Here is a 27,692-nt window from a genome sequence, read left to right as displayed (position 1 = left end):
TAAGTGGATCTGTTAACCTTGAAAGATCTTAGATTCTTCTTTTTTTGTCTGTGATACTGGGGCATTCTGCATCTGAGCTACTTCCCTAGCCCTTTTTTATTTTTTTATTTTTGTTTTAAAACAGTCTCACTAGGTTGCTTTTAGTTATTCACTCTCTAAGTTGCTGAGGTTGTCTTTGAACCTGAGATTCTCCTGCCTCACCCTCCCTGCATCCATCAGTTTACCTCTTTTTAAATGCATGAATTTAGAACCTTAGACCTCCCAGTTGTCAGGTTAGGGAACCACTTATACATGTTGTCAGTTTAATTTTTGAGCCATGGATCTCATTCTTCACTTTTTATAGAGCTACTCAAATTTAGGCATAATCCATGACATTTAGTGTTATACTGTACCATTTATTGAATGGCTTACATATATACAACTTGATTTAACTCTCAAAATACCAAGTAGTATGCATTTGTTTTCCCCTTTTATAAATAAAGGAGCTGAGAGCTGGGCGTGATGGTGCAAGCTCCCATTAATCCCAGTACTTGGGAGACTGAGACAGAAAGATCCCAGGTTTGAGAACAGACCTTAGCAATATAGTGAAACTCTTAGCAACCTAGTGAAATCCTGTTTCAAAGCAAAAAATAAAATTAGGCTGGAGGTATAGCTTGGAAGTATAATGCCTTTGGGTTCAATTTCCAGTACCACAAAAAACAACAACAGAAAAAAAACACTAAAGCCAAGAAAGTTAAATGACGTGTGTGTGTGTGTGTGTGTGTGTGTGTGTGTGTGTGTGTGAGAGAGAGAGGGGGGGGGGAGGGAGGGAGGGAGGGAGGGAGAAGGATGTAGTCACCCCACCTTATTTGTGGGGTATATATTTTTGTGGTACTGGGGATTGGACAAAGGAATAGATTTACAACCAATAATTTACCTGATTTAGTTTGATTTCTTGTTGCTATGATGAAAATACCCAGCAAGAATAACTTAGAGGACAAAAGGCTTATTGGAGCTCATAGATTCAGAGGTTTCAGTCCAGATAGCCAGATCTGCAATGGCAGAAGAGCTCTATTCTCCCAACATGGTAGCTAAAAGTAGAGAGAGAAGAGTGTTCCGGACAGTCAGGGCCCGGGTCGCAGGACCCTGGGCTCCGGGCCGGACTGGGCGTAGCACGCCAGACCCCTGGAGAAACCGGGCCCAGTAAGACCCTGGGTCCCGGGCAGGGGTCGTGCGGGGCACACCAGACCCCAGAACAGTCAGGGCCCAGCTGCGACCTGGGCCCCAGGCAGAGTAGTGCGGAGCACGCTGGACCCATGGAGAAACCGGGCCAGGTCACAGTGCTACTGAGTGCCTGATCCCACTACCTCCTCAAACTACACATACTGTCTTCTCTTATTAAAAAAAAAAGAAAAAAGAAAAAAGAAAAATGTCAGAGAGGTATTAAGAAGGCCATGGCGGATGCCAGGACACTGGAGATGCAGACAAAACTTATCCAAATGCACTGGAACTTATGGAAAAATTCCCCATGAAGGAGGACTGCTGTTTCTCTATATTGTTAAGAATCTTGGACATCACCTGTAAGGAGAGAGTTTAACGGAGATCAAGGAGAAAGGCAGTGTTGAAAGGGGTCTCTGCGATGGCGGTGGAGACTTGTATTCAGGAGAAGCAGAAATCGGATCCTACCTACTAACCTTATTTTTTTGGAGAAATTACACCAAATGTCGAATGCTACCGTCGCGCATGCTTAGGAACACTGGACAACATTCAGAGTGGAAAAAGAGCTTGGGAAAGATTTGAAATGGTGGAGGCAGTGGCAGTGGCCAGTACTCAGGGGAGGCAGAGATCTGATACATTACACCTGGAACCTTTGAAGTAATAACCCCAGAGGCAGAATGCTACTACCACGCACCCTCGAGAACGTGGGACAATTGGTTGGGCGAAGAGGGTGCTCGGATTGGAGCCTGCCGAGGGGTGAGACCAGCGACGGACACAGCAAAGCTGGGATTGGAGCCTGCCGTGAGGCAAGGCTGCTACTGAGGCCTCCGAGGCCGGGATCAGAGCCTGCCAAGGGGTTAGGCCGATGCTGGGGCCAGTGAGGCCAGGATCGGAGCTCACTGTGAGGCAAGGCCGGAGCTGGGGCCTCCGAGGCCGGGATCTGAGCCTGCCAAGGAGTAAGGCCGGTGCCGGTGCCGGTGCCGGTGCCAGTGCCAGTGGCAGGCATCGGAGCCTTCCATGAGGCAAGCCCACTACTGAGGCCTCCGAGGCCGGGATCGGAGCCTTCCGAGGGGTTGGGCTGGTGCTGGGGCCAGCAAGGCTGGCATCGGAGCCTTCCGTGAGGCAAGGCTGCTACTGAGGCCTCCAAGGCTGGGATCGGAGCCTGCCAAGGGGTTGGGCTGATTCTGGGGCCAGTGGCCAGCATCGGAGCCTACCGTGAGGCAAGGCCGGTGCTGGGGCCTCCAAGGCCAGGATCGGAGCCTGCCGAGGGGTTGGGCTGATGCCTGGACCAATGCCAGGTATTGGAGACTGCCATGAGGCAAGGCCGTTACTGGGGCCTCCAAGGCCGGGATTGGAGCCTGCCAAGGGGTTAGGCTGATCCCGGGGCCAGCAGCTGGCCTCGGAGCCTGCTGTGAGGCAAGGCCGGTGCTGGGGCGTCCGAGGCCGGGATCGGAACCTGCCGAGGGGTTAGGCCGGTGCTGGGGCCTCCTCCGAGGCCGGGATCGGAACCTGCCGATGGGTTAGGCCAGTGCTGGGGCCAGTGAGGCCTGCATCGAAGCCTGTTGTGAGGCAAGGCTGCTACTGGGGCCTCCAAGGCCGGGATCGGAACCTGCCGAGGGGTTAGGCCGGTGCCGGGGCCAGCAGCCGACATCGGAGCCTTCCGTGAGGCAAGGCTGCTACTGAGGCCGCAGAGGACGGTATCCCCTGCCTTGAGGCTAGGCCGGTGCTGGGGCCACCAAGGCCAGGATCGGAGCCAGTTGAGGGGTTAGGCCGGTGTGGGGGCCAGCAAGGCCAGAATCGGGGCCTCCCATGAGGCACGGCCGCTGCTTGAGCCAGCGAGGTCTGGATCAGTCCACCGGGTAGCCAGGCCACTACTGGGGCCGTCAAGAGTGGGATCAGTACTTGCAACGCGGCATGCACAGAGAAATATCACAGAAAATAAAAATCAGATGCTTCCCCTAATCAGCAATAACTAGGAGGAAAGGGGCAACAGGAAGAGGTTAAGCTATAGAAAGGGCCCTATAGTGAAGCAATTAAGGTGACCAATCAGAGGGTATGGAATAGGGGAGGATGGAGCCTCCTTAAAAACGCAGGAGGTACATAAAACAAATGTATCAAAGTTAATCACTAAACAAGCATGGGATGGAGGGAATGGGATGGGGGCGGGATGAGGGCTAATTGGATGATGTGTGCTTGTATATCCTCTCAAGTCTTGTATTCCAATTTATGATATATGATTACAATGCACCAATAAAAATAAATAAAAATAAAGTGTTCCCATCTTTGACATATATAGTACCCAAGATCACACCCCTCAGTTACCCACCATCTCCAGCCATGACCTACCTCCAAAGCTTTCTGCATTGGAGAATGCTTTCAATACATGAGCTTTGAGGGAACACTTTAAACCCAAACTATAACACCTAATCACAGATCATAGCAACTTCAGCATACAATGTTTTTTGTTCCTTAGTAATTTGAGAAATTTCAACTTTTACTTAAAGGCAATACCACCCTACAACTTATTTTTGGTGCATCTGAATTGACAGCATCACTATTTTTGTGTTTAAAGGCAAATAATAAGTAAAATGAAGGTTATTTGAACACAAGCACTTTGACACCTCAGCAGTATATCTGATAACTAACATGGCTACAGAGTGACGAATAGGCAGGTAAGCCTACATGGACAAAGGAATGATTCTTGCTATGTGTGGCTTTGGAGTGGGATTACATTAAGATTTCATCACATTCCTCAGAGCAGCTGCCACTTTAAAACTTAAGAATTGCTTATTTCTCAAAATTTCCTTTACATGTCTTTGGACTGCAGTTCATCATGGGTCACTAAAACTCTAAGGAAGAACTAGGGATAAGAGGGCAATTGGTAATACAGGTTCCCGGAAGGAAGGGAACTGTCAAACCCAATATTTTTATATAGTTAGGAAGTCTAACAAGAATGTTAAAAAACCTTCATGGATGATGAGAACTAAGCTTCACATGAGTTAATTAATATCTTCAGTATTACTATCACGTCTTTCAGTGTCTTAATCTAGCTTGCATAATGAATTGAAATGTTAAAGATAGGTAACGTATACTACTTTCTGATCTTCTGTGAAATTATAGTAAGTCAGGAAGTCTAAGTGACAGAGGGCAGCAAAGGTTTGTAAAAAGAAAAGTGTAGATCATTTATTACTTTGCTCTACCACCATCTTCTTAACATATTAAAGAGAAATTTAATAGTCCATTGAGAAACTACTTTATTTCTCAGATTTTTTCCCCATAAAACATTGCAAAAGTGAAATTCATTTAGACCATGCCAGGTGTGATGGCACACACCTGTAACCCTAGTACTTGGGAGGCTGAGACAGGATGATCACAGGTTTGGGACAAACTCAACAACTTTGTGAGGCCCTCTGCAACTTAGTGAGACCCTGTTTCCAAAAAAAAAAAAAATAGGGCTGGGGGTTTGGCTCCAGAAGTACAGTGCTCCTGGGTTCAATCTCCAGTACTAAAAATAAATAAATATTGTGGGGCTATAGCTTGGATGCAGAATGACCCTCAGTCTCCAGTATACCTTCAAATGTGCTTAGACCACATATCTAAACATTTTCAGCTCCCCATGACAGTGTTTCTTCTCATTAATGTGATGAAATGGTGCAAACATATTTTTGAATAAATTTATCATTGGGACAGACAAATAGACTTTATTTTACATCATAAAAATTTCTTTAGTTGTTTCTTAACGTCCACATTTGTAGAATCACTATGCTTTGTTCCTTGATACATTAAGAGGATCTGGGTTGTAATTTATATTAAAGACATTATCAGGAAATTGTATTTTGTTCTATTTCCATGCTGGTAATCATATGTCGATCACAAAGTTTGAATCTGCTCTTTAGGAATTTTTTTTTTTTTTTTGGTGTTACTGGGGTTCCCGGAAACCTTCTACCTCCGGGCTACACTCCCAGGCCTATTTTATATTTTTATTTGGAAACAGGGTCTCTTAAGCCAGTGCAGCTGGCTTCGAACCTGCACGATCCTCCTGTTTTCACCTCCCAAGCGTGGGGATTACATGCCTGCACCACCATACCCGGCAGGAAGTTGTTGTTTTTAAGACTTATGGAATTAAAACCATTTTATTTTTAAAGTTAGTATACATATTAAAGATTCACTAAAAGATCTTGTTTTCAATTTTTTTTCCAGATGATTTCCAGTGGGATACATATTTGAAAGAGACTGGATCTATAAGTGCTCCTTCTGAGTGCTTCAGACAGGTATGCCAAACTTCTGTAATGTTGTATATATTAATGTAAATGTAACAAGTGGAAGAATATCTTAGTGTGATTGTTAGGTTCCTAATTTGAGGAGAAGATGAGACTATAATAATGCTACTTAGTTGTCAGGTGGTCTCTTTGCATTCACTCATTAGGAATTTACCTTTTTTGTAAGGCCTTATTATTGTTCATCTGGAAGAAAAGACATATGTGTAAATAAATATGTGAAGTGTGGTAACTCTGTATTAGGTGAGCTTATAGACAAGGTGTTATTTGAGATGGTTAGAATTATGGGAAGGCTATTCTAGGCAGAGAGAACATCCAAAGCCACACAGTTGTGAAAGAATCTGATTATGGAAGGATGGCCTAGGGTAGATGGAGCATTTTCAGAATGTATAGAGGTAATAGTATGGGAATAAGATTAATATATGGGGGTGTTTAAATTGTGCCATGGAGTTGGACTTTATCATAGGTAGTGATGAGCTGCTAGTTAGCTTACTTCAAGGAGAGTAGCCTCCTGAGTGCAGATGCCTCTGCACTGTAATACTCTGTTGACATAACTAATGATCTGTTTTTCTTATAGTTGATGCATTTTAACAAATTTTCATCTATATAAATAGTCTAAGGTTCCACCAGTTAATGACTTCAAAGTTGGTATGAAGTTGGAAGCCCATGACCCTCGCAATGTTACCTCAGTATGTATTGCTACAGTTATTGGAATTACTGGGGCCAGATTACATTTACGGCTGGATGGAAGTGACAATAAGAATGATTTTTGGAGGCTTGTTGATTCCCCTGACATTCAACCTGTTGGGACATGTGAAAAGCAAGGAGACTTACTTCAGCCTCCACTGGGTAAGGATAAGTAGTTTTTAAAATAACATAGTCTTACTGGTGTGATATTTAGTAGGAAAAGTTTCAAATGGCATTTTAAAATATCATAGGCATTCGTGCAAGTAGATGGTCACATGGTTACTGTGGAGGCTATATTATGACAGTGAAACATAGCACTCTACAGTTTCATAAGTATGTTGAAGGGTGCCATTTCAGGGCAAGGCTCATGGTGAGTCTTCAAACTTGAAATGCTAAATCAGCTTTCTTAGATTGTACATGCAGATTCAGAAACACTTCTGGGGAAGAAGTTTGTAGTAATTTTATATGAGTTATATCCCCTTTTGATATTGCTTATTGAGCCATTTAGCAATTTTGGCATAGGGGTAAGCATAGGTGAAAGGTATGATTTCACATTATACCTTCATTGGAAAGAAAGCAGAGTTGAAAAGGGTGTGTTAGTACCTTTAGATCTATAAGACAGAACTCCAAATTCTAATCACCGGGGAACATTTATCTTTGAAAAGGAGGAGAGGATAGAATTTTTAGCAAAGAGTTTAAGGTACAAAGTGTACTTTGATTTTATCTAAGATTTTTGTCAAATTTACCATTTGAAAGAGTTTAATTTAGTGGCTTTTGTCCACTCACTATATTATGCAACCGTCATCATCTAAATCCAGAACATTTTTATCATTCCCTCAAAAGCCCCATGCCTGATTGCTCTTACTCCTCTTCTCCCCCAAGCTTGTTACTGTTTTGCTTTTTTTAGTTTTTATCTTGTATTGGTGCATTGTAGTCATACATCTTAATGGAGTACAAGATGGTAGAGGCATACATCACTCATTTAGCCCTTCCCCAATTCCCACCCCTGCCCCTTTTCTCTTTTCTCATGTTTGTCTTAGTGATTGACTGATATTTGTGAATGTACATCATGTACATAGGAAATTTCCCTCTTCCCCTTTCTATCAAACTAAGTTAGGCCACTTTATTTGCTCATCTATGACTTCTTCTTTGTCTAGAGTTCTTTCAATGACCTTTTTTCTCCCTAGCTTCCGTATATTTGTGAGAGCATTTGATTTTTTACTTTTTGTGACTGACCAATCTCATTTTCCCCACAAATGACATAATTTTGTTCTTTGTGGCTAAGTAAGATTCTATTGTGTACATATCTCATAGTTTTGTAATCATTCATCTGTTGATGGACATCTTGTTTTTTTTGTTTTTTGTTTTTTTTTTTTTTTTTGGTGGTACTGGGGTTCCTGGAAGCCCTTCTACCTCTGGGCTACACTCCCAGACCTATTTTTACATTTTTATTTGGAAACAGGGTCTCCTAAGCCAGCGTGGGCAGCTGGCTTCGAACCTGCACGATCCTCCTGTCTCTGTCTCCCAAGCACGGGTATTACAAACGTGCGCCACCACGCCCGGCGGTGTTGATGGACAGTTTGGCAATTTTGAATTGTGTGGCAATGAACATAAATATGCATGCATTAGTTTGGACTGATCAATAAATTCAGCAAAGTGTCTGGATACAAAATCAGTCTTAAAAAATCAGAAGCTTCACGCCGGGCGTGGTGGCGCACGCTTGTAATCCCTGTGCTTGGGAGGCGGAGACAGAAGGATCGCGCAGGATCGAAGCCAGCCGCGCTGGCATAAGAAACCCTGTTTCAAAAATATAAAATAGGTCTGGGAGTGTAGCCCGGAGGTAAAAGGGCTTCCAGGAACCCCAGTACCACCAAAAAAAAAAAAAAAATCAGAAGCTTTCCTGTATGCCAACCATAAATCCACTTAAAAAGAAATCCAGAAAATACTTCCACTTAGAATATCCCACAAAAAAATCTAAGGTAAAAGCCCTCTACAAAGGAAATTGTAAAGCATTAAAAAAAGAAATCAAAGAAGACATTAAATGTATACCAACTTTTTTATGGTTCTGGTATCAAGGCTGGCATATGTTGTACGAAACAGGCTACTGAAGAGTGAAACTGATGGACCTCTGCTACCTGTGCCAGATGCTGTGCTGGTAGTAGTGAGATCTCTTGCAAAGATACCTATTAAGTCTATTTTGGTAGTTTTTGACAGGAATTATAAGATCATATTTAATATGTGTAAAAATTGCTAAAGCACAAGCAGTCTTTTCCCTAACATTTTGTGAAAATTTCAAACTTACCGAAAATTTGAAAGAGGTTTACATTGAAACTCTTTAATACTCACTACCTAGATTCTATCATTATCATTTTATTGTACTTGCTTTATGACTTATCTGTCCGTTTTTATGCCCCACTATTTCACCAGTTCATTTTATTTTAATGCATATTGGAGTATTGGAGTTAAGTTACTGACACTGGTATGCTTTCCTTAAGTACTTGAGCATGTATAAAATTAAAAGGAATAAGTATTTGTAGTTGTGTATATTTGCTAAGTTGGAAAGGAAAAAAGCTTGGGACTCTGTACTCAAACTGGTTTGGAAGTCTTTTGTAGCCTGTGCCTGTGCTTTTATGGTTTTTGGTAAAATGGAAGCTCTCCTGGGCTCTGGTTTAGGTCATCCCTAGTGTTAACACCCATACCCAGTATATACACACTTCATTGGCAAACCCTAAACCTGTGGCTTCTCTAAAAAAGGAGTTTATAGCACCACTGTAGCATTATGGTCAGAAAGTACAGTGGGGACAGTAGTAACAAGAACAGGGTTCATCTTCTCCTCCTGCCTATATCCCAAGTTTTAGATAAGAAAGTCATTCCTTGAAGGAAAACTGTGAATGAAACCTATTTTTAATATCAAGTTGCTATGGTATCACAGTAAGACTTTTATGATAACTTATTTATTTTATAAAATAGGTTACCAGATGAATGTATCATCTTGGCCAATGTTCCTCTTAAGAACACTAACTGGATCTGAAATGGCACCTGCAACATTCTTTAAGCAGGTAAGAAAGGAATTATGAAAAGCTCTCAACTTGGCCATGTTTTTATTTTTTAAATGGGAACAGTTAAACAGATGTCTTGCTTTTACTGATATGGGAACACAGAAATACTTTAAAAATCACTGGATTAGCAAGTCTATTTGCTAGGGCCAACTATAATAAAGTATCACAGACTATGTGGCTTAAACAATAAAAATTTATTTTTTCACAGTTCTGGAAGCTAGAGGTCCAAGATGAAGGTACTCTTAAATTTGGTTTCTGGTGAGGTCTTTTTCCTTCCTTTATTAGATGGCTACTTTCTTACTTCATCCTCACATGGCCTCTTCTGTATGTGTGCACATGCCTGGGGTCTCTTCCTCTTTTTATGACACAAATCTGGATTAAGGTCATAATTCTAACTTGAGTCACACTGGTGTTCAGTGCTTCAACATGTGAATTTCTGGGGAACGGGGGAATACAATCCAATTCATGATTGTATCTTAAACAACAGAAAATTATTTTCTCAAATGTTCTGGAGGCTAGCAGTCTGATATCAAGGTGTAGGCAGAATTGGTTTCTTTTGAAGCCTCTCTCATTGGCTTGTAGATGCTATCTTGTGTTTTCATAGGGTCTATGTATCTGTGTCCTACTTTTCTCCCCTTTTAATAACAGTAAGTCAAATTGGATTAACATCTACCATAATAACCTCCTTAACTTAATCAGTTTCTTAAAGACCCTATTCCAAAATATAGTCACATTCAGGTAAGAGGGGAGAGGGGTCAAGGCTTCAACATAGATATTTATTTATTTATTTATTTATTTATTTATTTATTTTTCAATACTGGGGAATGAACTCAGAGGCATTCTATCTCCAAGCTACACTCCCAGCCCTACTTACTTACTTACTTACTTACTTACTTACTATATGCAGTACTAGGGATGGAACCCAGGGCATTCTACCTCCGAGCTACACTCCTAGCCCTGATTTTTATTCTTTATATTGAAACAGGGTCTCAGTTACAGAGAGCCTCACTAAGTAGCTGAGGCTGTCCTCGAACTGTGATCCTCCTGTCTCGGCCCCCCAAGTGCTGGGATTACAATTGTGCACTACCACACCCGGCCAACATGGATTTTAATGATACTTTCAGCCCATAAAAGCAGATCGTGAAAAAGTCTCAATTAAGCCAGGTTTGGTGATATATTCTTGTAATCCCAGTACTTGGGAGGCCAAAACAAGAGGACTGTATGATCAAGGCCAACTTCAGCAACCTAGTGTAGACCCTGTTTTAAAATAAAAACAAAATAGAGCTGGGGATATAACTTGGAGGTCTGGGTTCAACTCCCAGTACCAAAAGTAGGGAAGGGAGGGAGGTAGGCTCAATTATAATGACCTAGTAGTAAAATTATAATAGTACTCTTTTTTTTCTTACTTTATGTATAGAACGGATGCTGTTGTAGAAGCATATTTTATCTGCTGTTTTTATTATTTACCTTCAGAAATGAAGCCTCTCACATTTTTTATTAGTCATTCTTTTGATATTAGAGAAAATGATAATGTCCCTTCCTCCAAAATAACTAATTGAAAGTTACTTGGAGAGATTGGTTTCAGAGGTAAAGAATATTAAAAATGGTCATCAGGAAGAATTTGTTAAACGGAAATGTATGTTATGTTAAAAGAGGAAAATTTCCAAAAAACTGTTTATGTTCTGGAGAAGACATTGAAAAGGAAGGAGGGATGGGGTGGGAATTGGGTAGGGGTTAAATCGGTGATGTGTATGTTTTGACCCCAATATGATGTAGGAATATAATGATCCAATAAAAAATAAAGAAACAGTGAAGCCAGACATGGTAGCACACATCTCTAATCCTAGTATTTGGTAGGCTGAGATAGGAGGATCACAGGATTGAGGCCAGCTTCAGATATTTAGCAAAAACTTGTTTCAAAATAAAATAGGACTGGAGGTGTAGCTCAGAAGTAGAACCCCCACCCCTAGGTTCAATATACAGTATAACAAAAAGAATTCAAAATTATAATCTAAATTTTAATTACATTATGACTCAAAATATTTCTTCCTCGCTGTTTCCTAATTCTTTTTTAGTCACTTATATTTTAAAATTGTTGCTGGGTGTGGTGGTGCACATTTGTAATCCCAGCATTTGGAAGGCTGAGATGGGAGGATTGCGATTTGCGGAAAGCCTCAGCTACTTAGTGAGGACCTCTGCAAATCAGTGAGATCCTGTTTGAAAATAAAGAATAAAGCCAGGCATGGTGGCTCCCACTTGTAATCTCAGTGCTGAGAGACTGAGACAGGAATATTACACAGATTCGAAGCCAGCTTCAGCTACTTAGGCTGTCAGCAGCTTAGACCCTGTTTCCAAATAAAATATAAAAAAATAGGTCTGGGAGTATAGCCTGGAGGTAGAAAAGCTCTTGGGTTCCACCCCCAGTACCACAAAAAAAGAATAAAAAATAGGGCTGGGGGTGTAGCTCGTAGGTAGAATTCCCCTGGGTTCCTTCCCCAGTACCAAAAAAAAAAATTAAATTGTTTTTTGCGGGTCTGGGGACGGAACCCAGAAATATTTGACCTCTGAGCTACACCCCCTGCACAATTTTTTTTATTCTTTATTTTGAAACCAGGTCTCACTGAGTTGCAGAGGGCCTCACTGAGTAGCTCTGAGGCTGGCTGCGAACTGCGATCCTCCAGTCTCAGCCTCCCAAATGCTGAGATTACAAGCATGCGCCACCACGCCCGGCTTAAAATTGTTGTTTTAAAAAGCTATTGAAGAAGTCAGGTGTGGTGGCGCACGCTTGTAATACCAGTACATGGGAGGCTGAGATGGGAGGCTCTCAGGTTCGCGGCCAACCTCAATTTAGTGAGGCCCTCCAAAACTTAGTGAGACTCTTTTTCAAAATAAAGAATAAAAAATAGAACCGGGGGTGTAGCTCAGAGGTAGAATTCCCCTGGGTTCAGTCCACAGGACTTCAAAAAACAAGCAAAAAAACTATTGAAGAAAATGAAGGACATGAGGACATATATCAATTAACATGACTCCTGAATTGCCAAGAAACAATCTATGAGTATAGTCTTGAATAGCATGAATGCACAAAGCAGGCATGTTCTAGACAAGAGATACAGGCAGTAAATGCCATGTGAGAATAGGTAATAAAATTTTCTTGCAGCAGTCCTCTTTTTTTTTTTTAACTGTTCACAGAAGTGGTTTATCGATTCCATTCCCAAACATGGTATTTCCCATGGTGGGTGTGTGTGTGTTTCAGTTAGTGTCACTAGGGGCTTGAACCCAGGGACATTCTATTTCCAAGCTACACCACAGCCCTTTTATTATTATTTTGAAACAGTGTCTCACTAGGTTAATGAGTCTCACTATTTGCTGAGGCTGTCCTCGAACTTAAAATCCTTCTGTTTCAGCCTCTAAAGTACTGGGATTACAAGTGTGCACCACTACACCCGTTTTTTCATGTGTTTTTAAAAAGTTTTACCAGTAATTTTATTCTAGTACTTCTACTTTTTTATATGGTTTTGGTGGCTAAACCAAGAAGCCATTCTACCTCTGGGCTACTTCCTCAGCCTTTTTTATTTGAAACAGGATCTTGCTATGTGACTGAAAGTCTCACTAAGTTGCTGAGTCTATCTTGGAACCTGACATCCTTCTGTCTTGCCTCCCAAGTACTGTTATTACAGGCGTAGGTCACCATAATGCCCAATTGTACTTTTACTCTTAAATATATCAATCACATCTAAATATCTAGGAGGACTAGACATTTTATGTAAGAATTTGCCTACTATGAACACCACACTGGTAAATAAAGTTGAACTAATATTTAAGTATTATTTATAACAAACTAATATTTATAATTTAAAGTATCTTCTAATATGATATTTTGGCTTTGAACCATTCATTCCCTCTTCACTTTCTTCTCTCTGCATTCAGTCTAGTGGACAAGTATAGGCATACATAATGCTTAGGGATAGTTGAATGAATTCATATTCAAAAGTAATTGATAGAGGACATGCTTTCCTATGAATTTCAGCACAAATTGAAAAGATTGACTAATTTTATTAACTACTTTTTCATACACTGGCAACCTCTTTAACATCCAGAAACTAGATTCTACAAAATTGGAATTCATTTGTCCATTATATACACTATGTACACAGTAAAATAAAATGCAAGAAACATAGAAAAATGGTGTCTGAGAATGTTAAAGTATGAACACACTAGAATGTTGCCTTTTTCAATCTTTATTAGATGCCTATTATCTTGGGCTTTGGCTTTAGAAAAGTCAGATGATCTAATTTACTCATTAAATTGCCATTGTCATATGCCACATGTCATACTCATTATCATGTTTTAATTTTGTATGTGATTGTGTGGTATTGGGCTTTGAACAAACCTCAGGGGTATTCTACCTCTGAGCTATACCCCCAGTCACATTTTATCTTTTATTTTATAAAAGGGTCTCACTAAGTTGCTGAGGCTGGACTTGAACCTTCTATCATCTGGTCTCAGTCTCCCAAGACACCATGCCTTCCTAAATTTTTTAATAATAAAATTAATTCATTGCTAGTATGGAAGTACAGAAGTATTATAAGTTCAAAGCTGACTGTAACAAGATCCCATTTCTAAATAAAAAGATAAACAGGGCTTTGGCTCATAGGTAGACCTCCCTGGATTCATTCTTCATTACAAAGAAGAAAAAAGCAATTCATGTTTGTGTATTTGGGGAACTAAATCTATACATTTAACTTAGAGTAAAATTGTGTCGGCCTTCGTGTTGTCCATTCCTTTCTTCCATTCTTTCCTCCAAATTGCATATGGGCTCTTAATTTTGTAAGCACAAATGAGAGAGAACCATACATACTATGCTGTGGTTTACATTTTTTCCTAATATATGCATGTTTTGTACATCTTCCCATTACATTTCACAGATATTTCAGGTTGTATAGTATTCTTTAGATTATAAAAATTGTTCAACCCTTCCCTAAGCATGAATAATCAGATTGTTGCCACATTCTTGTTTATGTTAGTTCTACAGTGAACATTCTTATGGAGCTCTCTATGTAAGTGTGAATGGCCACATAATCTTACAAGTAAAATTATATTTGGGCATGGCGGTGCACACCTGTAATCCCCAGTACATGGGAGGCTGAGATGAGGATTGCAGGTTTGGAGCCAGCTCAGAAGTAATCCTTGGACTAGCCTTAAGGCTCATCCCTCATCAATTTAGTGAGACCCTGTTTGAAAATAAAATTAGGGATGTAGCTTGGAGCTAGAATGCCTCTGGGTTCAACTTCCAGTACCAAAAAACAAAACAAAACCCCACAGAAGAAGTAAAATTGTTGGTTCCAAAGGATGTATATGGTAAGTATTGATAAGTACTGTTGAGTTGAATTCCAAAAGGTGTTCTGAGCTATGCTCCATCATTAACATATGGACATGTTTATATCCTCATGCCTTCACTAGTATATTATTCATCTTTTAAAATTTTGTTAATTTTCTGGGAGGATATTGTGAAGATGGGGATGGTATCACATTTGAATTTTCATTGTGTTCATTAATAGTGAAGTTAACCTTTTAAATTTGTTTTGTTTCCTTTGTTTTCTGGTTGTAGCTGCCATGTCCTGCTTTGGATTTTATGTTCTAAATTATTTATGGTATCCAGTAGATACCACATTGGTTTTTAAAGCTGTGCTTTGCCTCATGCTGGTTTTCTCTGGCTAATTACTACCTTTTGTGTGTGTGTGTGTGTGTGTGTGTGTGTGTGTTACTAGGGATTGAACCCAGGGGCATTCTTTCTCCGAACTATAATCTCCATCCCTATTTTAGTTTTTATTTTGAAACAAGATATCCTATAAGTGCTGAGGCTGACCACAAACTTGTGATCTTTCTGTTTTAGTCTCCTAGCTACTAGCATTATAGGTGTGCACCATTGTGCCTTGCTTATAGACTAGAATTCTTGATGAGGTCAAAGAAGTAACTGATTAAAAGCAAGTAGGTAGCCGGGTATGGAGGGTCCCGCCTGTAATCTCAGTACTTGGGAGGCTGAGACAGGATTGCAGGTTTGAGGATGGCCTCAGCAACTTTGCAAGACAGTGTTTCAAAAAAAATATGGAGGGCTGGGAGTGCCCCTGCGTTCAATCCCCAGAACCAAAATAAGAAGTAAGGAGGTAGAAATTAAGGATAGGAATTTGTGGTTAGAGGTAGACTATGGTAATATAGCACTAAACAAAGCATAAAAAATTCCTGCCCTTATGGAAATTCCTTTTTTTTTTTTGAGGTTCTGGGATAGAACCCAGGGGAATACTACCTCCAAGCTACATTCCCACCCCTATTTTTTACTCTTTATTTTGAAACAGGGTCTCACTGAATTGCAAAGGGACTCACTAAGTAGCCGAGGCTGTCTGCAGACCACGATCATCCAGTCCCAGCCTCCCAGGTACTGTGATTACAAACGTGTACCACCACACCCAGCTGGAGCTTACCTTCTAATAAGAGAAATATTTCAGTGGGACGTGGTGGCGCACGCTTGTAATCCCCCCGCGCTTGGGAGGCAGAGACAGGAGGATGGCACAGGTTCAAAGCCATCTGCGCTGGCTTAAGAGACCCTGTTTTCAAATAAAAAAAAATAGGTCTGGGAGTGTAGCCCGGAGGTAGAAGGGCTTCCAGGAACCCCAGTACCACCAAAAAAAAAGAAAGAAAGAAAAATATTTCATAAACCATTCTAAAGAATTACATCATTTACAGGGAAATGGTTGGAACTGGAGGACATTATGCTAAGTAAGGTTAGTCAGTCACACACAAAAAAGAAATTGGATGCTTTCCCTAATATGTGAAAGCTAGGGAGAAATGGGTAACAGGAGAAACACTAGATGAAGAATGATATTCTGTAGATGAGCAAATAATGTGACCTAACTGAGGGGATGGGAGAGGGGAAGAGGGAAACTCTCTAAAGCATATGATATAATTAAACAAATATATTAATCACTAAGCCAAGCATGGGAAAGAGGGATGGGGAGGGAAAGGGGCAGTAATTGGGTAAAGGCTAATTGGGTGGTGTGTACATGTATGTCCCCACCATCTTTTATCCCATCAAGATGTATGACTACAATGCACCAATAAAAAATTAAAAAAGAATTAAGGTATATTATATTTCATAGTTATACATGCTTAGGAGAATGGAGGTTGACATTGTAGCTAGGTTGGCTGGGAGGGTATCACTGAGAAGGTGCCATTTGAATAAAGATACAAAGGGAGAGGAAACCATGTATCTACAAGTCTGAGACCATTCAAGGTAGAGGAGTAATGTGAATGATGCAGAGAGTGGCCTCAGAGTTGCTGATGGGATGTGGGATGAAATAGTCTTTAAGGAAAATCACGTAGTAGACAAGAAGGGAGGCTATATAAAAGCATTCTATACTAGTCATATTCCAGAATAGAATCATACGAGGAGTCAAATTCTTTGATTTAGTACTGGGGATTGAATACAAGGGGATTTCTGCCTTTGAGCTGTATCCCAAACTTTATTTTTTAATATATTATATAAATATATATTTAGTATGGGAATTGAACCCAGATGCATTCTATCTCTAAGCTATATCCCAAGCCCTTTTTATTTATTTATTTTTGTTTCAAAATAGGATCTTACTAAGTTACTAAGAACTTCTCTACATCGAAACTGCAATCTTCCTGTCTCAGCCTCCCAAACACAGGGATTACAGGTGTGTGCCACTACGTCTGGCCTTTTTTTTTTATTTGAAATAGGAACTCGCAAAGCTAGGCATGGGGATGCACACTTGTAATCCTAGTACTTGGGAGGCAGAGACAGGAGGATCACACAGGTTCAAGGCCAGCCTCAGCTGTTTGGTGGGGACCTCAGCAACTTAGTGAGCCTGTTTCAAAATAAAAGGTAAAAGTAGGACTGGTGATATAGCTCAGAAGTAGAATGCCTCCTAGGTTCAACCAGTACCACAAAAAAGGGATGCTGGGAGTAAAACTCTGAGGTATAATACCCTGGGTTCATTCCCCCCCACACACAGAAAAATACCCATATTTAAAAGCACTTTATTCCGGGTATGGGAGTGCTTGACAATAATCCCACTACTTGGGAGGCTGAAATAGTAGTATCAAGGGTCAGAACATAGTAACATAGAGACCCTGTTTTAAATAAAAAGGGCAAGGGATGTGGCGCAATGATAGAAGACCCCTGGGTTCAATCCTGAGAGAGAGCCCCTCCCCCTCCCAGTCCTCTCTCTTTCTCTCCCCCATTATGTTTTGTGGACAGCAGAAGGAACCATTTTTCCACCTACATAAACCTGAAGTTAACTTGTTTTGAGATAAACATGTTTATTTTTTAAAAGTATTTTCTTTGATTTTTCTTAAATAAAAACTTGTTTTCATCCAGAGGTCTATTTATATTTATTTGTATGTCTTTACTAATGTAAGTAAAGATGATGGAATATTTATAAAATTTTAAATAACTATTAAACGTTATAAAAATCTTGAGGTTGGGCGTGGTGGTACACGGCTGTAATTCCAGTACTTGGGAGGCTGAGACAGGAGGATTAGAGGTTTGAGGATAGTCTCAGCAAGTAGTGAGGCTTGCATCACCCTAGTGAGACTGTTTCAATAAAAATAAAATAGGCCTGGGATATATCTCAGAGGTAGAATGCCCTGGGTTTAATTCATAGTACCAAAGTAAACAAATAATAAATATAAATATTTTGAGAATCAGTTGCATTTTATTCATAATCATATTCTTTTTTTTCAGTACTGGGGCTTGAACCCAGGAGGATTCTACCTCTGAGCCACACCCCCAGCACTATTTTTTATTCTTTATTTTGAAGCAGGGTCTCACTGAGTTGGAGAGGGCCATGCTAAGTAGCTGAGGCTGTCTGTGAACCACAATTCTCATGTCTCAATCTCCTGAATGCTGGGATTACAAGCGTGTGCCACCACGCCTGGCATTTCTTATCACTTGCCAGCTAATATTGTCTAGTTGGTTTAACTTTTGGGTTATGTATTTGATTTTTTTTGCTCATTTCTATCTTTTAATTTTCTTTGGTAGCAGAAATTATATATTACCATTTTAAACTTAGTTTGTTCTGCTACAAGAAGTCTTATTCTAGTCTCTTATGTAAGGTCTGGGGATACTTGCATGTTCCTTGAAAGTTTTCTGTGTGCTGTGACCATTTAGCACAGAATTTTCAACTGCCCTATTTTTTCCTTGTTAAATCCCTTCTCCCTTTTTCTTCCCATAAGTAGTAATGGATAGTTGATCTTTATTCCCTTGATTAAGTAGCATTATGTAATGTTGCTACTTATATTCAAGTATATTATATCCCAGCTATTTATTTGTTAAATACTTCAATCTTTGATCAGGTTAACTTTTGACCTGTCAGCTTCTAGGATGATTTTTAAGAATATGTAATTTAAAGGACTTTAAAAGCTAAAAATTAAACTTTTTGAAGGAGTGTAGAGGATAACACTGAAAAAGTGCAGGAGGGTGAGATGGGCTTTAAAGGGGCATTTGAAAAAGGAACCAACCTATGAGATATGTATTGTCTTGATGAGTTAGTTGAGAGCTTGTTTATTGTTTGAGTGATTCCCTGGTCATTGATTTAAAAAATAAGAATTTTTCTGTTAGATTCTCTGCTGGAAATAACATGAATAAGATGTAGTGCCTAATTTTTTATGGTACTAGGGATTGAACCCAGGGGAAAAATATAAATGGGTGGCTTCCCTTTTTATTTCTGAGACAATGCCTTGGTAAGTTGCTAAAGCTGGTCTGGAGCTTGGGATTCTGCTTTCAGTCTCCCAAGTAGCTGGGATTGTAGGGATGTTGCACCCAGCTGCAGTGCCTACTCTTAAGAATCTTTTAGTCTTGGGTTGGGTATGTAGCTCAGTAGTAGAGCACTCACCCAGCATGTGAGTGTCCCTGGGTTTGATCCCCATCACACACACACACAAATCTCTTAGTCTCAGAGAAGCATGAACACTTTTGACAATGTTTAGATAATTGAAGGCAAGAGAGGCTCTATTTGAGGATTTGAGGTGGGCCTATGAGCAGGCAGAGATAGCATTCAAGGAGGACAGTAGTGCTGGGCTTTAAAGTAGATGAGTTAGAGTTGTCCAGGTTTAAAAATCCAGCTCTGCTACTTATGTATTCTTAAAACTACTGTGTATCAGTTTTCTTACCTTTTAATTGGGAATAATAATTGAACCTGGCCTTATAAAAGTTAATTGAATATATGTAAAACATTTCAAACAGTGCCATGCATATACTAAAAGAGGTTAACTTATTATTTTAGATGAGGGAAAACAAATGGCAGTTTGCACTTTTTTAAATTTAAGTGTGGGAAAGTAGAAGGGATGAGTCTAGGGCAGTGGTTCTTAAGCTTGGGTACACATTAGAAACATTTGGAGAATTAAAATGTGCTGGTTCCTGGGCCCCACCCTAGACCAATTCAATCCCTATCTTAGGATGCTATGGCTCCAGGTGATTCTAGTGTTCTGTAGAGCTAAGAATCTGGACTATTTCCAGGCTCCTGGCTTGGGTGACTAGATTGCACTGGTGGTGCCATTTAATATAAGGATGAAAAACTTAGGCATGGTGACAACACCTATAATCCCAGTACTTTGGGAACTGAGACAGGAGAAATGCAGGTTTGAAGCCAACCTTGGGAACTTTAAATCAAAAAGGCTGGGAGTATAATTCAGAGATAAAATGTCCCTGGGTTAAATCTTTAGTACTACCCCCAGAAAAACTTACTGAAAGAATAAATAGACATAGTTATGGGGATTTTTAACAACCTTATTAGCATTTACATGCTTTAAGTTTTTTTAAGTGAGAAATACATCTTTTAATATTGGTTTCTGGATATTGGATATTACTCAGAGGACTTTCATACTTGCATGTCTGCAATTTATACTTTGAATTTCTCTTAGGATATTATCTGCTTTAGGTGCTTTTTTATGGACTTATCACATTTCAAGACATTCCTCTAATTTACATATCTATTAGGTTTGTTTCACTTCCTCTTTTTAAAATTTTTATTGATTTCTCTCCCCTGTCCCCAGTCATTACCAGCACTACCACTAGAATATAAGCTTCACCAGAGTAGGGAAATTTGATATTTTTGTTTACCACTTACTCTTAAATTTCGGGTACATCTTATATAGAATGAATTTCTTTAATGAATAAAAGGATCTATTCAGCTTTGTTTCCATCCAGGTTCTTGACTTTGCTTCAGGAAAACAGTGAAATATTAGATTAAGAGCAGAAATTTTAATTTGTGGGAACTCTTTTCTTTCTATATAAATTGATAAATATGGAGCTTAATTTTTGATTGCTAAAGGTTATAATATACTTGAGAAAGTGATTCTTAATACATCTTAACAGTGAAGACATTTTAAAAATTTTTTGATAGGAACCACCAAGGCCACCCATAAATAATTTTAAGGTGGGGATGAAACTTGAAGCCATTGACAGGAAGAATCCTTATTTGATCTGCCCTGCAACTATTGGAGCTGTTAAAGGAGATAAAGTTCATATCACATTTGATGGATGGAGTGGAGCATTTGATTATTGGTGCAAGTATGATTCTCGCGATATTTTCCCAGTTGGGTGGTGTTGCCTAACAGGAGATGTATTACAACCACCAGGAAATAATGGTAAGCTACTAATTAAGTTAATGTTATTTTATTGAAGTTAGATCTAACTTCTTTTGGTGGCATTGCAGTTAGAAATGGCAATATTAGGACTTCATGATCCATTAGAATGGAGTCTTACTAGGCTATAGAACCAGAAGTAAAGAAAGGCTATGATTAGAATTCTTCAGTCTAACCCAACATCATAGTCCAAGTTGAAGTTCACACTGGAGAATATGGGCAAAGCTAAAAGTCACATTTGAAACATTGAAGCCTCATTGCTATAAGCACTGGGAAGGATGTCAGCTGTCTTTATAATTGCTATCCAATTAAAATTTACACATGGAACCAGGCATGGTGGCACATGCCCGTAATCCCAGTACTGAGGAGGCTGAGACGGGAGGATGGCAGATTCGAGGCTAGTCTCAGCAATTTAGCAAGACTCAGCAACTTAGTAAAACCCTGTTTCAAAATAAAAAATAAAAAGGGCTAGAGGTATCACTTGGTGGTAGAATGTCTCTGGGTTCAATCCTCATGACCAAAAAAAAAGAAAAAAAAAAAAAGAAAAAGAAAAATACACATGGAGAGCTGGGAGTGGTGGAACACTCCTGTAATCCTAGTATATTGGCGGTTTAAAGAGAAGAATCACAGGTTCACATCCAGCCTCAACAACTTAGCAATTCCCTCAACAATTCAGTGAGACCCTTTTTCAATATAAAAAAATAGCCCTGGGGTGTGTGTGGCTTGGAGGTAAAATGCATGATACATGGGGGCATAGCTTATTGGTAGACTGTGTACTTAGCATGTACAGGGCCCTAAGTTTTGTTCCCAAAACCAAAAAAAATGTTTTTGTACATGTTATGCCATTGTTCACTTTTAAAAGGTTGAGTGCCAGGCGTGGTGGCTCACGCTTGTAATCCCTGCGCTTGGGAGGTTGAGACAGGAGGATCGCACAGGTTCGAAGCCAGCCTCAGCTACTTAGTGAGGCTTTCAGCAACTTAGTGAGACCCTGTTTCCAAATAAAATATAAAAAAGATCTGGGAGTATAGCCCGGAGGTAGGAAGCCTCTGGGTTCCATCCCCAGTACCACAAATAAATAAATAAATAAATATAAAAAATAAAAAGAATTTAAAAAATAGGGCAGGGGGTATAGCTCGGAGGTCGAATGCCCCTGGGTTCCACCCCCAGACCCGCAAAAAAAAAAAAAAAGGTTGAGTGTAGTTGGGCATGGTAGAACATTTCTGTAATCCCAATACTTGGTCGCCTGAGGCAGGGAAATTCTAAGTTCAAGGCCAGCCTCAGCAACTTAGCAAGAACTCTGTTCAAAGTAAAAAGGGTTGGGGTGTAACTCAGTGGCACTAGAATGCCCTTGGTTCAATCCCCAGTACCACAAAAAAGAGTGGACATAGCATGTTTTCTCTTATATGTAAGCTAGAAAGAAAATAGGAAAGGAAGATGTCATGAAAAGGAGGAGAGAGCCCAATAGGATAGTACAAGGGGATTGGGGAAAGGATGGGAGGTGAAACAGGGAGATGAGTGGAAGAGAATCAGTCAAATAGTAGCATATTCATATAAAAATATATCACAATAATCCTCATGATTATGTATATGGTGGGAGAATATGAAAAAAGGGAGGACTGCGGAGAGGGAAATAAAACAAGTGGATATTGTGAGCATGTATGAATGTATAACTGACTCTCCTGATGATGTATCATTACAGTGTACCATAAAATTTTATTTTCAAAAGGTTGGATATAACTTGTAAAAACACTATATGATTTTGGTCCTGTTTTCAAGTTAAATTGGTACTTTGTTTTAAGTAAAAATCTACATGTGAATGAAATTTTTCAACTCTTTGTAAGCTATTATAGACTTCTGTTATTTTGGTTATAGTAGTGTTTATCAGTTGTAATGCTTTATTTCCTAAATTGAATACTATGATCATCTAGATTTTTTTTCAGAGAAAAGTCATCAAAATTTGAAGCTTCTTGGTTACTTTTCCAGGGCTTAGACATACCTGAATTGATCTTCTGTAATAGAAAAACTGCTGAGATTTAACTGAGACCTAATCACGGAACATAACCACTGGCCTAAGTTTAATGTAAACTTAGTAGTATTAGATGCAAGCATAATTAAAATTTACCCCCATGAAGTGTATTTATACCAGAATGAAAATAGATGTAGAAAGTTAGTTGATATGGTAAGGTATGTAGAAGAGAATGGTGACTAGGAAAGAGCTTGTTGTTGTTGTTGTTGTTGTTGTTATAACTGCTATTAAAAATCTAATTTGAGACTTTAGTATATCTTGTTATCCTACAATACCTCATACCTTGATGTTCTTTTTGTTAGGTACCTCTTTTAATAGTTTCTTGCTGAGATATTTCTAGGAAGTAAACATTAGTGGTTGATTTCATGAAATTTTGTATGGTACAGATCTATCTGCATATGATACTGAGGAAACTAAGGTATAGTCTCTGCCCTCAAAATGTTTACCTTCTTGTGGAAGAGAGATTACTGGTGGGATAGACATGTTTAAAAATGATAACAAAATTAGCAGTGCAAAAATAGAGATGTATGCTAGATGTGGACTTATCTGAGTTAGAGGGAAAGATGGTTGGGTAAAGGAAAGTTTTTTAAAAAAGACACATTATATGAATATTAAGAGAAGTTTGATAAACCAAATGTAAATAAAAGTAGGGCAGACACATCAGTTTAAAATTGCATAGTCCATCCTGAAGATTCATGAACTCAATTTGGACATGGTGAGTTTGAGAATACTATTTCCTTCTAGTATCTGTTCTCCCTTTTTTCTTAATAATACACTTTGGCTGTCCATAATGTCACATAATGGCTACTTTATAATCTCCTGGAAGTAAGGTATGGCTATGAAACTAAAGTACAGATAGTGCTTTCTATTTCTAGGATATGTATTACAGATAGATGAGTGTGTCATTCTCTTTTCCTTTTCCTATTTCTATCCTGCTCCTAGGGATGTGGTTTTAGATGGAGTTTAACCTTGGGCCATGAGATGGAGACTATGTCCTATGCAGTATGAAGCAGAAAGTAGGAAGGAGCTGGAGTCTCAGGACTATGCAGAAGAACTTTCATATTAGCCTTTATTATGTAAACCTTTTATTTGTTTTATTTGTATTATGTAAACCTTTATTACGTAAATCTTTTAGATTTATATGTTACTCTCTAGTACCGAAAAAAGACTATGCACTTCAGAAATTTCTTCAGTGAAGGTCCGCTAGTGGCAGTCTTAATTTATATTTATCTGAATGTCAACTCTTTCCTTCAAAGACATTTTTTGTGGGCATAGAATTCCAGATTAACATTTTCATTACCATTATTGCTGTTGAGAATTTAGCTGTCTTTTTCTCCTCTAACTATAATCTCTCAGTTTTTTCTCTAACTCCTTTAATATTTTTATGTCATCATTAGTGTTTCACAATTTCATCTTGATACATACTTCTAGGTGTGGGTTTCACTGAATCCTGATATCTTGACAAAGCTATGCATAAACACATAACAAATTATTTACTTTTATGTTGAGAAATTTTAAATGCTTAATGCTTTAACTGTTTTATCATTATTAAGAATCCTAAGGGGCACAAGTAATTTGAAATTTTAAAACAGTTTCCATGCAGGTTTGGTACTGGGCTTCAAACCCAGATATATTAGAATTCCAAGCATTGCATAGTTTATATAGAACATACTAGTTTTATAGATATAGCACTGGCTTTCAGTTTGAAAATATTTTTTATTCTCCAGTAAAAAAAAATTTTTAGAACCCTCTGCAGATACGTCTAGGTTCTGTCTTAAACCAGTAGAGCACAGGAAGTTTAACCCAGTTCTAGAGCTCAATATATTCGTCTCCTTGGTGACATGTATTCACATTTGGGGTGTAGAATTGTAGATCTATAGATTGTCAAGAGAATGAGGATATATTTGAGTTTAATAACTTGAAAGTTAATAACCTTGAAAAAATTCCTCTAAAATATGTTTGAGCTGTGTATGGTGATGCACACCTGTAATCCCAGTACTGGGGAAGCTGAGACAGGAGGATGGCACTTTTTGTGTGTGTGTGTGTGTGTGTGTGTGTGTTACTGGGGTTCCTGGAAGCCCTTCTACCTCCGGGCTACACGCCCAGACCTATTTTTTAACTTTTTTTATTTGGAAATAGGGTCTCTTAAGCCAGCGAGGCTGGCTTCGAACCAGCGCGATCCTCCTGTCTCTGCCTCCCAAGTGCAGGGATTACAAGCGTGCGCCACCACACCCGGCAGGATGGCACTTCCTAGACCAGCCTCAGCAACTTAGTGTGAGACCCTGTTTCAAATTTTAAAAAGGGATGGGGGCTTAGTTTGGAGGTAAAAATTCCCCTTGGTTCAATTTCCAGCACCAAAATAAAACACATTTTAAAGGGGAAAATGTTTAGTAGTGGCTGAGGAAATAGAATAAGAAGGAAAATGAAGTGTCAAGTATGCATTTTTTTTTGGTATTTCAGTAGTGAGTGGAGGAGAAGATTTACTCAAAAGGCTTGAAAGTATACCAAAATTAATGTAGTGTCTTAAAAAATGAGGGATATCTGAAAGGTTGTAATAGAGAGCAAGAAGTAGGAATTAAGTGTTAAAAGACCATGAGAGAGGAAATAAAAATGTCCCTGGGTAGTCAAAGAATATAGGTGTTAAGTCCTAAGTAAATAAAAGAGACAAAGAGAAAACTTTCTCTTAGACAAAGAGAAAACCTTTCATTTCATGCAAGTGTTAATATGATTGAAAATAAAAGTATTTCATAATGGAGAAATGAGATGTTTTATGTTATTCCCCTAAAGCGAATGGTGGAATCATTTGCTGAATGGAGGAGAGAGAGAGGGAGAGGGAGAGAGAGAGAGAGAGAGAGAGAGAGAGAGAGAGAGAGAGAGAGAGAGAGAGAGAAGGGAGGAGAGAGAGAGAGAGAGAACTTAAACAGAGAAAAACATTCTCCCATACAAACATATTTAAAATCAGTGAGTGATAGCAGTAACTCATCAATTAAAGTTACCATAGATTTTATACAAGTAACTAACTTCCTAATACCCTAAAGCCAGCATGATTTAGGAAACTAAAACCTGACAAATAAAAGAATAATGTGCAACAGATAATTAATGGCCTTGAAAGTCCAAAGTGTTTACTGTCTGGTGGTTTTACAGAAAAAAGATTGTAATCCCTTGTTCTGCAGTTTGAATCACATGTGTGATTCAGAGGTGGGAATTTGGGAATTAACATGTTATACATGATCAAAGAATAAGAGGGTGATAAAGTGGTGGGTATTGGTGGAGGTTAACAGGTACGAGTTGTATAAGGAATAAAGCAAAGTCAGAAGAGAGCTGGTGGACAGGATGAAGATAGGGAGCTTGTGGCTAGATGTCATAATGAGAAAGATGTGATCAGTTGGTTTGAAGCAGACATGGCAAGTAAGAAATTAGAGGTGAAAAAAGGGGACACATTTGTTAGACATAGAAGAATTCCAGAAATTATGTCAAGCATAATCATTTCAGGGAGTATCTGAAATCTTCAATGATAAAGTCTTTGTGATGAAGTATCAGTAGTAGCATGATAGTAAAAATCATGAAGATGATGGCATAGATATTATGTAAGAAGGAATAATACAAATTAGGCTATTAAGGGGAAGAGGGAAATCTAATACACATGATATACTTTAACAAACATATCAATATCAATCACTAAGCCAAACAAAAAGGAGGGAGGGGGATGGAATGGGGCGAGAACTAGGTAAGGGCTAATTAGATGATGTGTGTATGTATATCTCCACCATCTTGCATCTTGCATTTTTGGGGTAAAAAAAAATCAAAGAGAAGCCTGAAGTGTGAATAAGATGATGATGATGAGGGTAAGAAGAGGCTAATATAAATAGCTGAAGTACTTTATGAACGAGGGGAAAGTGATGGTGGTAGTTAAAAGATCTTGTATTTGCCTTGACAGCAAGGGATAGGCTGTCTCTTCCTTTTTGTTTGCTAAGTGATAGAAGATAGATAAAAGGTTTCAGAAAAGATATTATATTTTTATCACTATTCAGATTTATACACACAAAGACTTTGGAGTATGGGAATAGCAAAGCAATAGATTGTTTCAAGTTGTAAAATGAAGCCCTCAAAATGAAAGTAGTTGATTTTTGTAGTACAAATATAAAAATGTTTCAGTTACCCACATCTTCCTATAAAGAATTTTTATGTGATACTATTACTTTTTACTATGTAAAATTCAATTTTATAGTAATGAAATTATTAAATGATTAATACTAAAATTTAATTATTACCTGTAAACATAGAAGTATTCTGGCAGGTAATCTTCATTCAGAATATCAAAATTTTCTGGACTGGGCTACCAGATAACTACTGCCTGTCAATCAGGCATGATAATGGTCTTTCCTTGACAAAATTTATGTAAAATCTGTATTGTAGTATATGAAACTTTGTATTTGATGTGCATATAGGAATATAAAGTATTCTAGCTTTAAATATATGTAATTTTTATTTTTTAATTGTACCTCTATAAAGCTGAAAAAAAAGGCAAGAAAAAACGAGCCACCTGTCCTCTGAAAGATGAAGAAAAAGTCCTAGGTAGTTTCTTTGCTATATTTTTTTTACCTTAATGTACAAGATGATACCTGTATATGGCATAATTGGATAGTATTTTTGAAGGAATAAACTATTTTCTATGTTAAGAAAAAGATAAGTAGCCAAAAATTAAATTAGCATGATTTTCTTTCATTGTGCTAAGTAAAAGTTACTGGTTCCTCTTAAAAAGGTCTCCTTTTTTAAAAAAAT

The 27,692-nt window shown here is 38.8% G+C and overlaps 1 protein-coding gene across 1 annotated transcript in view; it reads left to right on the top strand.

Moving 5' to 3' along the window:
• SCML2 (Scm polycomb group protein like 2) overlaps positions 1-27,692 on the top strand; it is a gene marked incomplete at both ends in the record, with an annotated part of 54,515 nt that overhangs the window by 1,809 nt on the left and 25,014 nt on the right. Inside the window, 4 exons of the mRNA XM_080718804.1 lie at positions 5,398-5,468; positions 6,089-6,323; positions 9,132-9,220; positions 20,644-20,887. Coding sequence (XP_080574930.1) covers positions 5,398-5,468; positions 6,089-6,323; positions 9,132-9,220; positions 20,644-20,887 — 639 coding nt within the window. The remainder of the gene's footprint in view (positions 1-5,397; positions 5,469-6,088; positions 6,324-9,131; positions 9,221-20,643; positions 20,888-27,692) is intronic.

Source organism: Muscardinus avellanarius (genome assembly GCF_963383645.1).
Source record: "Muscardinus avellanarius genome assembly, chromosome: X".
Classification (NCBI taxonomy): domain Eukaryota; kingdom Metazoa; phylum Chordata; class Mammalia; order Rodentia; family Gliridae; genus Muscardinus; species Muscardinus avellanarius.
The sequence above is the reverse complement of the archived record's forward strand: the minus strand, read 5'-3'. Positions and strand labels throughout refer to the sequence as shown.